Source organism: Microtus oregoni, unplaced genomic scaffold (assembly GCF_018167655.1).
Source record: "Microtus oregoni isolate MIOR12 unplaced genomic scaffold, Mior012 000140F_ref0000409, whole genome shotgun sequence".
Taxonomy (NCBI): domain Eukaryota; kingdom Metazoa; phylum Chordata; class Mammalia; order Rodentia; family Cricetidae; genus Microtus; species Microtus oregoni.
The window spans coordinates 1,472,904-1,490,366 of NW_024544790.1; the positions used below are offsets into that span (position 1 = coordinate 1,472,904).

General features: G+C 36.6%; 1 protein-coding gene across 1 annotated transcript; it reads left to right on the forward strand.

Annotated features, from left to right (window-relative positions):
* The first annotated feature begins 50 nt into the window (after positions 1 to 50).
* Positions 51 to 14,075, forward strand: LOC121444775 (sex comb on midleg-like protein 1). The gene is made up of 7 exons (XM_041646691.1): positions 51 to 84; positions 685 to 863; positions 6,758 to 6,832; positions 9,243 to 9,347; positions 9,744 to 10,380; positions 11,589 to 11,728; positions 13,941 to 14,075. Exons 1-7 carry the CDS (start codon positions 51 to 53, stop codon positions 14,073 to 14,075), a joined length of 1,305 nt encoding a protein of 434 aa, XP_041502625.1.
* The last annotated feature ends 3,388 nt before the right edge of the window (positions 14,076 to 17,463 follow it).

Sequence of the window (17,463 nt, forward strand, 5' to 3'; positions counted from 1 at the left end):
TATGATTTAGCTTGCACAAATAAGTAAGTTATGTTACTTACTTATTCATGATGTTTAAATCCAACAACTATGACACTGGAATATGTTAGTTTCATACTGCAGTCTGTGCTTATTGGAGACTGGAAATGACACTACTAGTGTTCCCAGGCGACAAAAAAAAAATGTGTTAAGACGCCAGCCCCTCTGCCCCATTCAGGTTTTAGCACTGTGTATCCCCGGAGCCCAGTCATCTTGGACATCTCTAGTGGATTCCAGGAGGTGGAAAAGGGTATATGGTTGTATGTTAATAGTAACATGCTTTAATAACCAAACGAAAATGCTTGCCACACACTTAGGAAGCTGGCCCTTTGAATCACTTTTGGGGCTAGAAGTTGTACTAGCTAGCCCAGGCCCCAGTGTCTCCACAAAAAAAAAAAAAATGTCTGCCACAGCGCTCTAGAGGCTCCTTGTCTGCCAACTGTCTCAGCTACAGTTAAGTGTAGGAGCAGAGGTCCAACTTCGGACCCTCGAAGCCAGAGGTCTTGCCTCTCAGTAGGCAGAAAGACCCTCTCCTCTGGAAACCTTCCCTATCTCCGTCTACAGTGTGAAAAATCTCCGGGTCTATACATCCTTTTGGTCACTCAGGGATTTTGCGGGCCATTGTTGAGTCACACAAGCCGTGAGCACGTATCGCTTTACGGTCAGGCACTTTGCCGTGCTGCGCTTTGCGACACGCAGTGCATCAGGCGCACCTGGTTTCTGGCACGCGGACGGTTAAAAGGCGTCAACGGCCATCGAAGGTGGTTTCCCAGCTGGCGGACGTCGAGAGGGTTCCTCAGCGGCCTGCCGGCAGCTTTCTAGAGACTGGTGTGCCATCAAAATACGTAAGTTATGAGTATCTTAGCCCCCTCTTTAACCTTTGTTGTCATGGGTGTGTGTGTGAGAGAGAGTGTGTGTAGTAATGTGGTAAATCGGAAGTATTTTGCCATCGGAGTGAGAAGATACGTTTGGCGAATCTGTACTTTGACGCCTCAGATGATGAACGCTCTATGGTTGGATGATTTTTCTTCAATAATTTTTATGTCTCCAGGCTACCAGTGCTTGGGATCTGTTAGTGGCCTTGGTGCTTAACCGCTTTTTAGTTGACAGTAAAACCTTACCATTTTATAGTAAATATGTTAGTAGGAAGGAAGAAAAAGATGTAGCGGCGTGTTGAGGGCACCTTCTAGAGTGTTGTGTTTATCATTAGCTTAAGCATCCAGAGGGCAGACATGGCATCCTGGAACAACTGTAAAATGTCTGCGTCCCTGTAAGGCCCAGTAGTTTCCGGATATGCTTCTGAGGCTGGCTGAGTGCTGTGTGCTCCTTTGGTTGTTTTTATTATTATTATTATTATTATTATTATTATTATTATTATTTGTTTTTGTTTTGTTTTAAAGGCTCTCATCTGTTAGGAATCATTTGGCTTTCTTCTCTCCTGATTCTTTCCGAATTCAGGTTACTGTTGTAATTTGCCATGTATGTTGTTAAGGAAGAGTTGAAGGTTGATTTCAGCCCGTTAGTCAGTGTGACCTATATTTAATGGGATACATTGATGGGATATAGTTTTCCCATTTTGGGCTGTTTTAGTATAACATTGAAAGACCCTATATGTTATAAATTGAATTTTGTGTTTTTAATAAAGAAGTCTTAGAATAAAAGTTTGTTTTCCTCCATCCAAGATTTGTGAAGTATTCCGTATGGAATAAACTGATGGCCAGTGACTCCTCAATTTAGTTGTGTGGGGTTTATAACTTAGAAAAATCTCACTGCCTTGATTTGCCTTTTGTGTTTTAAAGAATTATTTGGAGAAAATGTACTTTTTAGTCATCTTAATAATTGTTAGCTATGCCTTATGGGATAAGTTGATGGCAGGTGACTCTGCAGTTTAATTTGTTTGGGTCTTTTATAACTTGGAGATATCTACCTGTTTTGGTTTGCTTCATGTATCTTTAAGAAGTCATTGAGTAGAACATGGTTTTAAGCCATCCTACCCCCTGTGATTTATGTCTTATGGGATCAACTGGTGGCCTTTGAATCTCCCACCCACCCCCAATTTGGTGTCTATTTTCAGATTTTTGAAACTTGAAATTTATGTATTTGCCTTGTGGGTTCTTAAGAAATTTTATGGTAAAAAAATCTTTAAGCATCCTTTTCTCTGTGAGCTCTGCCTTATGGGATAAGTTGATAGCAGGTGATGGTGTGGATTTTGACTTTTTTGGTTTTTTTTTTTGTTGTTGTTGTTGTTGTTGTTGTTTTCTTAGGAAGATCTTGCTGTTGTGAATTGCTGTCCTTTAAGAAGTCTTGGGTAAAAGGTAGACTTTAGCCATCCTAATTATTTACAACTATACTTAATGAGATATGTTCATACAGATCACTCTTCCAGTTTGGCATTATTTGGAGTTTCCTTTCTTAGAAATTTCTAGCTGCTTTGATTTGGCTTTTGTGTCTTTATGAATTGTCATGTAAAAGGTTGTTTTGAGCCATGTTAGACATTGTGAGCTATGCCTTATGGGATGTGTCGTTGGCAGATGACTCTCCTAATTTGGGCTGTTTAGGGTTTTATAACTTGAATTGGAGTTATCCTGATGCTTTGATTTACTTTGTGTGTTTTTAAGAAGTCATAGGGTAAAAATAATTTGATACTATCTGATACTTGTTTTTTTCTGATTCAAGATGTAGAGTCAACATTGTATTATGTTTTCAAACAACTGGCTGACTCCAATAGTCATCTTTAATTGGGCTGTTTAGAAAGTACTAAAGGATTTTCAAATGTGTCAGTCTTTTTTTAAATTTTTTACTTTATTATTTTGTTTTCTAGGAATTTTTCTTCTAGAAGTACTTGTACCAGTGCAACACTGTTCTACAACGTTCATTGTAAGAGTAAAACTTTAGAAGTAATTTTATGGTTTATTCCCAAGATAGAACACTAGGAAATTGTTAAAGTGACCATAGTGTTAGCTTGGAAAGGCCTCTCCTACCATAGGCTACTTCTGCCTGATTTTGAGCTTTGAGTTGTATTGTATACCGTGTTATCTTTCATGTCTGGCTTCTTTTTCTCAAGGTTGTGGTTGTGAAGTTCATCCTTGTTGGCAATAGCCGTAAGTAGTTTATTTTCATTATAAAGTTTTCTTTGTTTGGTTATAGATACAGGTTAATTACTTACAGCTCATGACAATCTTAGAGTCAGGAAATCCTAAACAAAAATAAAATGTAGTAGAAATTATAGGTCAAATTGAGATGCATTACTATAGTGATATTTCATTTGTATTTTAATAATAAATAAAATTTGCCTGAAGTTCAGAGAGTAAAACAGCCACACTGGTCAGCCTTACAGACCAGAAAGTGATGACACACGTGCCTTTAAAACCAGTAGCCACACCCATAGAAACTGGGTGGTAGTGGTGCATGCCTTTAATCCCAACCCTAGAAAGGAATATAAGATGGGAGGAGACAGCTCTCAGACACAGTCTCATTCTGAGATTCCTGGATGGCCATTTCAAACTGAGGTAGAAGTAAGAGACAGTGGCTGGCTGTTTGGCTTTTCTGACCTTCAGGTTGAACCACAATATCTGTTTCTGGGATTTTATTAATCATGTTGCATATTACAATTTGAAAATTTTATGCAACATTGGTTTGCATTTGTCTAACTTGAGAGTTAGCTCTCCCATCTTTTAATCTCCCTTTTAATTTCGTCCTTAGAGACTCTGGTCACTAGTCTCCCCACAGCAGACTAAAGGAGAACAGGAAAGGGATGAAACCCTGGTCCCTTTATTATGTCTTTCCCTGCTGCTCTGTCTCAGAGTGAATAAAATGAATTAACTTTTGCTCTAGGGTGTCCCTCTAGTAACTTTGCGTCAGGAATTCAAGTCATTCCTTGGATTGTAGACATGCCTGGTTCTGGTTCCATATTGAATGACTCAGGGCTATAATCCAGCCTTAAAAATTCTAGAATTTATTTTCATCTTATATTTCACATGCATTTCTTTATTTGGGTTTAATGTTAAAAGTCTAACTCATAAAGCAGTCATAATTTTGGAGCTGCGGTGGGCCCTGGAGATGGGAGCCTCAGAAGGGTTTACAGGGCAGGTGAGGAGGTGGAGCCTCCTTGGTTGACTCTACTCACATTGCAGCAACAGCCTAACAGAAGGAGCAGTTCAGAAGCAGCCCAGAAGCAGAAGCCTCACCACCAGGAGCAGTTCAGTATCAGCAGCAGCAGCAGCACCACCACCAGCATCACTAATAGAGACACCAGAGATGGAGACTTGAAGTGACAGCAGCAGCAGCAGCAGCATCTGAGATAGCAGCAGAGATCCTAGTGGCCAGACAGTAGTGGCCGTAGCATTGGTGTCAAGGGTGGCAGTGGAAGCTGCCTTTAGATCATAACAGATTATTGGGGCAGTATGGCGGCATTCTGTCTCCCTAAGCAAAAACCCCTTTGAGCTCCTTGACATAAGTGTTAGCAGTATATTCTCTTGGGTGGCTTTTAGTGCTCATTTTGTAGTTTGGAAGCAACTGTTCACAGATTGCACTTTCTTTAAACTTCATTCATTGTGTGTTCCCAGTCATTGCTCTTCTATGTATAAAGATTTATTCTAGTGCTGGAAATGTAGCTTAGCAATAAGGCACTAACCTACCATAGATAATATCCTAGGTTTCACCCTCCGCCCTGTAAAGCCACCCATGTTAAGTTGATGTAGATAGTAGGTACATGAAGTAGCATTTTTATGCATTTCTTTTCAGGAGTAGAAGGTTTGCCTCTTAGATGACTAAACAGTTTCACAAGTAAACCTTCCAGCAAGTCTAACCTGCCGCACAGCAGTGATGTCTGCCTCCAAAGAAATGGCTGTGGTTTGTATTTTAAATTGATCGTCTCTGTTCTTTAGCCTGGTGTTGTAGTTTTGCTAAACTGAGTTAAATTAAATAAAGTGAAATGTACTAGGTAATAAGTGCAGTTTTGACAATGCTATATAAAATTTCTATGAACACTTGTGTATAAATTTAAGAACATACACTTAACATTTCTTCTGGGTACTCTGAAATTGAATTGCAAACAAGTAGAGTCTATATAAAACTCAACTTTATAAGAATCTGACAAACATCTTTGCAAATTGGTTTGCCTTTTAAAAATTTTGTCATATTCTGAGTTTCTTAATCTTTGAAGTTGAACACAAATGGAAATTATTTTTTTATTTATTTTTAATTAAAAATTTCCACCTCCTCCCCTCCTCCCATTTCCCTCCCCCTCCCTAAATGGAAATTATTACACTATATTTAATCTTGCATAGCAGTGAATACATTTCTTTAGTCACATAAGGACACGCATATTAATGCCATTGAAGTAATCTAGGCAGCTTTCAACTTACATCAACTGCTATGCTTTTCATCATTGGAGACAATGCTCACTGTCAGTTATTGAAAGTCATTGTGGGGACAATTTACTTGAAAGCACAAGCTACCATGTGAAGGTAAACTACTATATTTTTGTAAGGAATGTTATATAACACAAGTGTGTGTTAATTTAGTAACCTAATCAGTGGAAGGCTAACCACATACAGAGCTACCAAGTCTTTTTACTTTAAAATCTCTTTGCCTCATTTCTTAGAATAATTATTTTGTGGAAATGTAGCAGTTATTTATGGTAACTTTTCTTATTTATACCCTGTCTTATTTCAACAGCATTTTAAGGTGTTTTAGAAATTAATTTAGTTAAGATGTGTTTAACTGTTTTCTAGTTTGACCACATGGTGGCAATGTTGGATTATTTAGGAATCAAAACCAGGGCAATGCTCTGACCATGGTCAGTTTGTGTTGTGATTGTTGGTTTTGTTTTGTTTTGTTTGTTTGTTTGTTTGTTTGGCTTTGAAAGCATTTTTAACACTGAAGATTAATGTCTCTGCCCTAAAGTAAGAAGGTGTTAAACTCAATGGAAAAGGGGGCTCTGGTGTAGCTAGATTAATGAGAGCATAGTTCTGCAAGTATTCTTTCTCTTGTTTTCCTGAAACAAGGTCCTTGACCCACCCCGGCTGCTCTTGAACTCATCGCCCACTTGCTTTAGTCACACATGCTTTTCTACATAGGCATGGTATTTAAAACATAGGTCCTTTGATAACACAACAGGTTTTCAAAACCTCTGTGAAGTGAAATTAAAGTCCTCAGCTTTCTCTTTGCTATTTTATATTTTCTTTTAATTTGCTAAGAAATTTTTATTTTATACAAATATGAATGCCTCCTTAGGATGGTAATGATAATATGTTTTATGAGTATGTACCAAAGATTACACATCTCAGTTATGTAAGTAATATTAAGCAACTGGTTGTACAGTACATCAGGGTTTACCATTTTAATAAGAAAAGTTTAAATCTCAACTACTTTCTGGAGTTTCTCCAAACTGACACTCAAGGACATACTCTATCCTGAATCTCTTTAGACGGTGAAATCTTAGCCATTTTGCATGCTCCCTTTTCTTATGTATTAGGACATTCTGAGCAACATTTTACTGGAGATCTAAACCTAGATCCTTCTGGTAAAGTCTTTCGTTTCTCTTTTACTTGGCTGGCAATTATTTCCATTCCTTGTAGTGTTAATTTTTATTTCATCTCTGATTTTATTAAGGCTTTTGAAATATTGGTAAAAATTAAAAACAACTTATATAGATAAATATAAGGTATGGTCACTATTTGATGTGACTCCTTCTGAAATAAAGCATTAACTACTTGTGGTATAAAAACTATTTTAGAAAGAACCTCAGCCACCTGAAATTCGTGAAATTGAAGAACCAAAAGCCATTGTGGATATCATGAACCATTTCCAGGTGTGACAACTTCTCTTTTCAGTATGCTTTTGTAGAATGTTAAATTGTAAACATTTCTTACTTTACATGAGGGGAAAGTGTATAATTAATCAAAATTTTGCCATACCAAATTTCTTGTGATTATTCACATCGTTGTGATTATTTTGACAATTTCTATGTAGAATAATATTTTCAGGTGAAAATTTGAAATATCAGTATGTGTATTCTAGAACATTAAAAACATCATTTATCAGGTTTATGTTTTTTCCATCTATGTTGCTTAGTATTAATTTCCACTATACAACTTTTAAAGGAAATGGAAGATTTGGATTCACTTTTAATATGTGCCTAATTAATTACCTAATATCACAACTGAAATGAAAGGGCAGCCTACTCGTGTCTTACAATGAATTTATCTCATATAATTTTGAGGGGAAATCATAAAAATAAACTCGTGGATAGGGACTGATAAAAATATCTAATTACTGCGGATTTTGTGAGCTGTATACCTTGGAGGCAATGGAAGAGTTTAAATAAATGATTCTTGTCCCATAAGGTTTACAGAATAGACTGAACTAACATAATTTGAAAAGTAAAAGTTTATGTGTGTCTTACCTTTTAGACTGACACTAGTGAAGACAGAAGCCATGCTCACAGGCCTTGGTCTTAAGATTGTGCAGGAGTAGGGGTGGGTGGGTAAGGCTGCCTGACCTGCAGTGCCCAAATCTTGGCAAACCTGAAGCCTAGGGTGTAGTGTTCAGCCAAGAGACCAGTAATTGTGCAAGGGATATGGTATTGTGGATGAGCAGTGCTTTGGATCCCAAGCTGTGTTCCTTAGGGGTCCTTGAGAATCCTGTCACATTGCTGAGTGTGCTGATATGCATGCACTTCTTACACGTGTAGGAGATGATAACAATAACAATATGCAATCTCAGAGGCAGGAGGATTGCCACAGTTCAAGGCCAACCTGATCTATATAGTTAGTTTAAGGCCAGCCAAGGCTCCACAGTGAAACCCTGTCTCAAAAAATAAAAACATAGAAGCAAAGGAGTCTTTTAATATTTGGTGAAAGCGTATTGTTTTTACTCTCTTTTTGGGATTATAATATAATTAAAACATTTCCCCCTTCCCTTCCCTACCTTCAAACCCTCCCATAGACCTCTCCTTGCTCTCTTTCAAATTCATGACCTTTGACCTTTTTCATCAATTGCTATTGCATGCATATGTTTATATATATGTATATACATATATATGCGTGTGTGTATTCATAAATACACCCTGCTCAGCCTGTACAGTGTTATTTGTATGCATGTTTTCAATGCTGACCATTTGGCACTGGACAAACATTTGTTGTCTTCTTCCCTGGGGAAGACTATTGCTCTCACTCTTGGTATTTCTTAATTTCCTATATTTCTTTGTGCAGAGTTGAGGCCTTGTGGGCTTCCCCTGTCCACTTTGGCATGTTTATTGGTATCCTTCTTGTTCGGGTGATGTTGGTGAGATGTTATGGGTCTACACCATAACATCTGGCATCACTAGGAGACATGGTATCACAGTAAACCCCTGATCCTCTGGCTCTTACAATCTTTCTGCCTCATTTTCCACAATGTTCCCTGAGCATTAGGCACAGGAGTTCTTTTATACGTGTATTCATTGGGACTGGGCTCCCAGAACACATTTTGAGAATCACTCACTTTGCTTGCAGTTCTCTCAAAGAGCATTTCTCCAGGACAGTTTTTTTTTTTTAGTTTTTGTTGTTGTTTGTTTGCTTGTGTTAAAATTTATGATCCTAGCACCTAGCAAAGAAGTTCTGACAGGAGGAAGGCATTCATCCTTGAATGAAAAAAAAGTTTATGGTATTTTATAAATATATTCTCTGAAACTTTTGAGTGCTTCAAGAAAACCCATCAGCATGTTATCAGTGGTGTTCCTCATTGGTATGGCATATAAAGGTGTACTCAGTGCCATTGTGAGATCAACACTGGATGCTTAATTTTTAGAATACTTTGGAGCCCTACATCACCTATGTTTTATTTGGCTCTATAGTCTTCTCAGAGTGGAACACTCACTATATGTTCACAAGCTGTGGTGTGGATGCTGACTCTTATGGTCACCAGATTTGAATGCTTGTCTCCTATGTGAGCACCCTCTTCAGTGGGAAGCACTGCAGTACACACAGGTGGGAGGTTATCAGGAGTTGTGATGCACTCACTTTCTGGCACTGAAGAAACTTGCACATGTGCATGAATCAGCTACTGCAGTGGCAGGTGGAGGAGACAGTATCTCAGCCAGTGTCCTGTGGCCCTTAAAACCAGGCCTCAAATAAAAACATGATGTTTCTGACTACTGGAGAACTTCCATTGTGTCTAGCAATTATCTCTTTGCTTTATGCATTTTGAACAGCAACTACTAATGCCTTTTATTATAACAGGTTATCTCTAAAACTGTTCAAAGGCTGGAAAAAAAGATTGATGGCATAGATAACAAAGTAACGAGAATTTATTACTCTCGTGCCAGATCCTTTTGGCATTACCCTGTAAGTATACAAAAACATTATCACAACTTTAATAAATATATTCTGTCTAAAGATGCCAGTCAGTTCAAGTGATAGAGAGTTAGTAAATGTGGGCTTATCAAGGTTGATCTGTACTTCCTGGAGGAGCAGATGAGGACTGCAACTCTTTTTGAAAGAATAATCAAGTTCAAGATTAATGAATATAGAGCAATGAGCATCTTAAAAATATATATTTAAAATACATTTTTAAATATACATTTTAAAAAGTACTTATAAAATATACATTAAATTAAATGTAGGTCAGAAGAGAAAGAAAAATCATGTGATCAAAAGACAACACCATTTTCCAATGTAAAATAATGTTGCATGGAAACCATAATGTCCTGACTACTCTTTATTTCTCTTTTTCTTATGAAGCCTTTTAAATTAGTATCTAGAAGATACAATTACCTGACATCTAAAAGAGTTAAACTCCAGAAAGAGAGCCAAGTAGTTCATGATGATACCTTCTCCTACCCTCAAAGTTACAGTCCAACTTCACCAGTCCGCACAAGGGATGAAGTGAGCTTTGATGTAGAGAACGAAGAGACTATAGATTACACCCAGACGCACCCGTGCCCTGATATTATTGACAACGCCCAGATGTTCCAGAACCCTGATTCTATTGACAATGCCCAGACATACCAGTATGCTGATTCTATGGACAACACCGAAAGTATCCAGAACACTGAGAACGATGCTGTGTTCCATTCTGACGATTCCCTGGGAGTGAGATGTATCAGTTCTTCACCAGAGAGTAACCGTCCAGAAACTCCACAGAGTCCTGTATATACTCCCCAAAACTACCATTGCAGAATTCCTGGCTCTTCTACAAGGACCCACTACAGTGACTTTGAAAATCCCAACTTGCACACCACCATTTCTTCTGCTTCAACAATATTGAGAGGAAGCCACATCCCTCGAGCGGAGCTTATGCCCATTAGGAATCCTGAAATGAAGCGATTGGCCTTACTGGAGGCCCAGAGTACACCTGTGATTGACCCTAATACTTTTGGTGAGTTTGGAATGGTACCAATGGTTAACATCCTTCTTGTTTCCTATTTTGATGATTGGTTTGTAATTATATGTACAATGGTGGGCATTTATTGAGTAAGTATTATGGGTAAGGCAGTGAGCTAATCAACTAACATGGATTGTCTCTGGTGGTCTTCAAAATGACACCATTGTGATTATAAAATCTATTTTCTTTATCTTTCCCATAGTAAATGCCCAACATGATGATAAGGTGCTAAGAAAGAAAGGACATACTTTTGAATAAATCACAAACAGAAAAAATGAAATTTCTGTTGATTCTCTTTGGTTAGAAAAAAGATCCTCCCAACAAATGACCAAGCCCCCTTCATTTGTCATCATATATCACTTGTAGGAAGTCAAACATTCTGCTGAAGGTAATATTTGGGCACAGAGAAGTTTCCATGCCACTTAGTGAATAGTTCAGCAAAACCTGCTGAGATATGAGCACTTACATTGTTTCATGTATCATTTCTTTATTAAAATATTCAACCAAAATATGTATTGCTATTCAATTAAATATGAAAGAATAATTGCATAAAATGTCAAAATCACTTCTGATTGAACTCATCAGAAAATATTTTTATTTTCAAATTTACATTTAAACTACAAGAGGTGTGAATATAAAAATTGTGATATTGGATTTAAGAGACAGATTTGCTTCAAAGAACTTGTTACCCTAAGATAACTAAGGTTATTGAAATTAGTTGGTATAACCAAAAATTAAGCAGTTTTAAAGTGTAAACTTTAGGGATTTCCACCACATTTAGTACAATAAATTAATTTAGAGAAAGTGACATTTAAGAGAGATTTTCAAGAAATACACTGAAACCCTTAAACTAAGAGAGTACTGAGTTAGCTCAGTTTATCCCAATTTAATTCAAGTAGCACCTTTTCCTGTACTTGCTTGTGACCTAAGAGGCCTTGGATTGCTACACGTGTTTCATGACCATGGAAGCTTTGTACTTTCTAGTGTAAAGCTGTTCTGCTCTTTGGGGAGGTCCAGTGACATACTCTGTGTAGCGCATCTTCGTTAAGGCTCTCAGGAGATTTTACAGTTGGAGTCTTAAGTTCTTAATTAGGTACTGAAGAGAAGGTTCCAGGAGTGAGACCATTACTTTTACCTAACATCTCTTCTTTTCAAGGTGCTGATCGGGCTTTTAAAAATGTTTCCCCCACTCATTGTTGCAGGTTTGTCATCCAGTTGTACCAAGGCTGTTATGAAAGGCCTTGGAAAGCCTTTAAACTGGTCTGTGAATGACGTGGTAACATTTCTGAACCGTTTAGATCCTCCGTTGGCAGACCAACTCTACTCCACCATCAGAGAACATGTAATGTATTTTTAAATTCAATTTTCCTGCTACCCTAATGCTGTTGAATGACCTCTGAGCATTTTCAGTTGGATACTGAGTCACCAACTGAGATGGTAGGGGAACCCTATTATCTGATTTAATTTTTGTTTGTGAAAAGGTTGCCTTGTCCATCCTTCTGTGCTTAAATGTTAGGTTAATTGTCTCTTCTTTATATGGGTAGCTAAATTTCTAATACACTAAATAGCCTCAAGTTCGGTGGTTTAAGGTTACAAGTCTTAGGTAGACCTCTCTCCTTGCAAGGACAAATTCTTCCCATACTAGAGACTATAAGTAAGAAGAGTTTACCCACAGTGCATACGAGAGTAGCCTTCTTGTTATGATATCCAGAAACTAATTCCAGATGATCAGTTCTGTTTCCCTTATGTGACTATTGACAACTGTGATGGTGATGACAATTTACAAAGCGGTATCATGGTTAAATTCTACTTTTCCTAGTATTTTCTTAAGTTTTTTTCTTTGGTAACTTAAAATTCTGATTGCAGAGGTCTTTTAATTTCTTGGCTTGGTTTATTCCCAGGTACCTTTAAAAATATTTGTGAATACGTTTTTTGTTTTTGTTTTTCTCTAATTCCTTTAATTCCTTCCTTGGCAAGATTTTTTTTATTAGTACATAGAAAAGCTACTGCTTTTTTTTTTAAATGAGAATACAGGCTGCTTTTATTCTGATTTGAGAATTTCGCCACATATCTCCACAACTTTTGGTCCTTAGACTCTTTTTGTCAACTCTTTCAAGATGATTTCTGAGTCTTGGATGATAGGGTGGCTGCATGGGGGAATCTCTGCACCTGGATGAGTTGTGGGTCTCTTTATTGATCACCATGTTCTGGAAAAAAACTTTTCTGTTGAGGGTCAAGGGATGTACTAATATATAAATATATAAACATATATATACACACACACATATACATATGTGAACTAAGGAGGCAGTTTATTGCTATGTTCATTTTGAATAATAATAATAATAAAATAATAATAATAATGATAATAATAAATTTCTCCCCTAGATCCTATGAACTCTCCAGCCATAAGATTTTAGATGAAATTCTGTCTTATGGACTAGGCTTTAATCCAATATGAAAGTGGTTGGCTACTCCCATAACATCCACACTAATACACCTATATTCCCAACTGCTTGGGAGGCTGGAGTAGGAGGATCTCTTGAGTCCAGGTGTTCTGTACTGTAGTGTGCTATGCCCATTGAATGCCCACACTAAGTTGGGCATCTTTATGATGATCTCCTGGGAGCAGGGAATCACCTAAGGAAGGATGAACTGACACATCTGGGAAGCTACTCGTTTTATATTCTGTGACTATTGAAAGTTTAATCAGATCTAAGTGTTTTCTGCTGGCATTTCTAGGGTCTTTTACGTATAGGATCTTATGACTAGAAAATAGAGATAATTTGATTTCTCGTTTCCTATTTGTATTCATTTTTAGTTCTTTCTTTTAACTTGCTGTTATTGGCTAAATTTTAATAAGCTCTACTTCCTTCACTTTCTAATTTTATTTCCTATCATAAGAGATTCTGTGTCTTCTTAGACAAGAATATCTGATTAAATAAAGTTCTATTTTATGCTGGAACTTAAAAAAATATATACTTCAGTAGCATAAGGTGATGGTAAATTAAAACAATAAAGAATTTTTGTAAAGATGCCTTTTGACTGTCAAGTAGTAGAATATCTATACACCATTTTCAGTAAAGAAAGAAAACCAATAATTAGTCTTAATGTCTAATTGGCTTCAGACAAGTAATTCACTTTCAAATAAAGACAATACTATTGAACACATTTACAGTTTGCATTGATGTTGATATATTCCTAGACTCTGTCAGAAAGTTAATAGCCATGAAATTCATTTTTCTCATTCTTTTTACTTTTTGCATGTGTACACAGTATTTTATTCATCGCAGTATTTAAAATTATGGCATTTGATATAGCTAATTTTAAATATTAAGTTAAATTTGCTTTTCTTAAAATTGATATAAATATATAAATTTTAAAATGATACATTACTGTGAAATGATATTTATCATAGTTTTTATACAGAGATACATATTCAGGGACTTTATAACTATGAGAGGCTTTAGTTTCGCATGTTCTTATATACAAAGAAACAACTGCTTATCAAATATACAGTGTTGTTAATCATTTTAAACCTTTTCTCTCTCTAGGACATTGATGGGAAAGCCTTGCTGTTGCTCAACACTGATATAATGATAAAATATATGAGGATGAAGGTGGGAGTAGCCTTGAAGCTCATCAGCTACATTCAAAAGCTTAAAAAAGGAGTAAACTGTCGCCCGTAAAACAATGTAGAACTTTAAATGTTCTCATAAAGTCCTTCTTAATGCACAACTAACTTCCTATGTTTATTAGTTTTTGTTTTGGAGAAGGTTCTCGTAAAATATGTTATAACTAGAATTGAAAAAATACATTATAGTCAAAGTCAGCTTTGAGTTATTTGACATATTAGTATCAATATATACATATGTCTTCTTTAGATTTTTCATTTTATAGATTAAAAATATGCTTCATGTAAGAAACAAAATGCTACCTTTGATTTGGGTTTATATTAATACATATTTTTAAAGCAACTAAAGAGGAAATACAAGGAACTAATAACTTACATAATTAAAGTGGTGAAATTTTTTGGCAGAAGAGATATTAAAGGAGAATATATAGCTACCCTTCTTGGATATTTTATCTATATAATACTCTAGCATACTTTTCATGCTCTTACCGTTTTTAGAAAAAACAATAGCCATATTGTCCTCTCTATTATTACATTTCTGGTATGCTTGTTCAGATTCAGAAGGGGAAATGTCTAATGAGCTCTAGACAACTAAATATAGCGGTTTTCATAGCATATGTAGAACGAGATACTAGTTCAGATTCAGAAGGAGAAAATGAAACTTATGAAATGTCTAATGAGCTCCGGACAACTAAGTATTCTTACCAAGCTTTTAGACAGGTTTTAAGGTGTATTTATTTGTTTTACCTAAGAATTGTACCTCAATAGTAGTTTGGAATAAATCTGACTATAGTTTTAAGACACATATTTACTATATTAAAGTCTTTATATTTTTTTATGAAATTTGGATATTTAGCTAAGAATTCATTGTTCAAATGTCTATACGAATATACTCATACTCAAAAATTTTTTAAATATGTATTTTATTTTATGTGTTTATTCCTTGTGCAGGTATTATATCTGTACCAAAATTGCACATAAGTAAATATTTTATTTTGAATTTAAACTGGTACCTTACATTGATACAAAGGGAATGATGAGCTATCAACAAGATGCTCTTATTCTGTGAACTGTGTATGTGCCACTTGCCCTTACTAGTCCTTCTCAGGTTAGCCCTTAGAGAGCCAGAAACAGTGCTGAGGCTGGTTTCCATATATGGAAATGCTCTGTCTTCTACCATCTTCAGGCATCCAGGATGTTCACTATTGAAAGATATACTAGTCTGATACGTTTAGAATTTTATATTTATAATTAAAATTTTCAATATAAACATGAGTCACTACCATTTTGTTATTGCTTATCATATTGTATAACTTTTGAAATAAGATAAACTAAGAATTGGTGCTAATAATATTGGTTTTTTTAATTGAAAATGGTAATGAAATGTTCACCAAGGGCAAGAATTTACATTATCTCTTTAGAAAACAAAGTGTACTAGTTACTGAAAATAGGTGGTTTAGAGGATTACTCATTTATATTCCTGCTTGTATAAAGAAATCCTTACTTCATACTCTTCAAAGTGTATAAAGATACTATGCACAGTTGAACATGATTCAGATCTTGAAAAACAGTGTTCTGTATTTTTCAGATTTCAAGTTATAATAAAGCCAAAGAACTATAACAATTAATAGCAGTGTCTTAGATTTTTTAAATTAAAAATTCATACAATATATTCTGATCATGTTTTCCTCTTCCCATCTCCTTCCAGGTCCTTTCCACTTACCCACCCCTCCAAATCCATATCTTCTTCCTCTTTAGAAAACATCCCAGCAAATAAAAAAAATCAAGCAAACCAAGATCAAAAACCACAGCAAAAAAAGCACAATACACATACACACACACACACACACACAAACACACACACACACACACCATAAAAACACAAAATTGGAAACCATTCTGTACAAGCAAAAGAAAAGTAAGGTTAAAAAAGTGACCAAAAAAGCCATATTAGGGAAAAAAAACCTACAAAAATACCATTGAGTTTGTTTTGTGTTGACTGTCTATTTCTGGTCATGGAATCTTCCCTTATGTGTGGTTTATAAAAACCAGTGGGACTCCATTGGAGAAAACTGATTTTCTTTTGCAAGCATTTGTCAATTGGAGATATCCTTTCTGGTAAGGGGTGAAAGACTGTGTCCATTTCCCCCTTTTAGCACTGGGACCTCATCAGGGCTGGACCTATACAGGTCTTGTGCATACTGCCTCAGTCTCTGTGAGTTCTTGTGTGTCAGTCCTTTTGTGTCTGGAATACACTGTTTTCTTGGTGTAATCTATTCTGTCTGGCTCTTACAGTCTTCTGCTTTCTCTTTCAAATAGTTCTCTGGGCACTGAGGGGAAGGCGTTGATGAAGACATTCCATTTATTACTGTTTGAAAGTCTCTCACTCTGCATATTTTCCAGTTGTGTGTTCCTGTGTTAGTTCCCATCTACTACAGGAGGAAGCTTCACTGTGGATGGCTGAGTGAGATGTTGAACTATGGTTATAGAAGAATGTCATTAGGAACCATTTTATTTCTTTGATCCTTTAGCAAAACAATATTATTTGATTTTCCCCTATGCCCATTACCTGTCTTGTCTTAAACTGTGTGCATGAGACATTGAGAGGCAGCCTATATGGCCATCTCTCAGAAATTCAGAATCTGGTACCTGAAAGAAAATAACTCGGTGTAGTGATGTCCAGATGGGTGGTCTGGTGTAATTGATGCACCAAAAACTGTCTGAGAGCTTCAGGGAGGATAGTTTTCAAGTCTGGCAAGATATACCATTCAGTTGAAATCTTGTTTCATATTTTGAGAGTGGGCCTTGCCCTCTTGTTCCTTGGAGTAGGTGAGTTGGGAAGTGGGCCTGTGGAACAGGAAAGACAGAAAGGGGCTCCTCGGGCATCTCTACTGTTTGTCAGGCCACCTGGTCTGTCCTCCAATTTCCTTTAGCTTCATGTATATTGACTACCTGGTGCCCCTTCATGGATCATAACTACCTCCTTGGGGAGCCAGACCACTTTAAGGAGAGAATTTTCTCTTTATTTTGAACAGTTTTTCCTTCAGCAATTAATAGCTCTTTTGCTTTATAAATAATGCCATGGACATGGATGACAGCAAAGGCATACTTACTCTCTGTATAAATGTTTATTCATTTATCCTTTCCCCAGTATAGGGTTTGAGTGAGAGCAATCAACTACATCTTTAGACCGATGTGCCCTGTGGCAAGGCTTGTGTCCATATGGTGACCGATTGGGTAGTTATTACTGCCCCAGTTGATGGCCACTCTGCTTCCATAGGTAAGCAAATCAGCCTCTGCCTCAGGCAGGTGAGTGTCCATGAAGTCTGGGAGACTGGCCTGAAAAATGTCCAGCAAGTCCTCACAGTCATGAAGAGGCACCTTAGACTGGCTAACATAGATCAGAAAAATGGGTTAATCAAGATATGAAAGTTAGCCAGTGA

Coding starts and splice junctions, on each gene's coding strand:
- LOC121444775 (XM_041646691.1), top strand. CDS start 51: ATGTTTAAATCCAACAACTATGACACTGGAATAT. Junction 864..6,757: donor CTGGTGTGCCATCAAAATAC/GTAAGTTATGAG, acceptor AAACTATTTTAG/AAAGAACCTCAGCCACCTGA. Junction 9,348..9,743: donor GATCCTTTTGGCATTACCCT/GTAAGTATACAA, acceptor TTTCTTATGAAG/CCTTTTAAATTAGTATCTAG.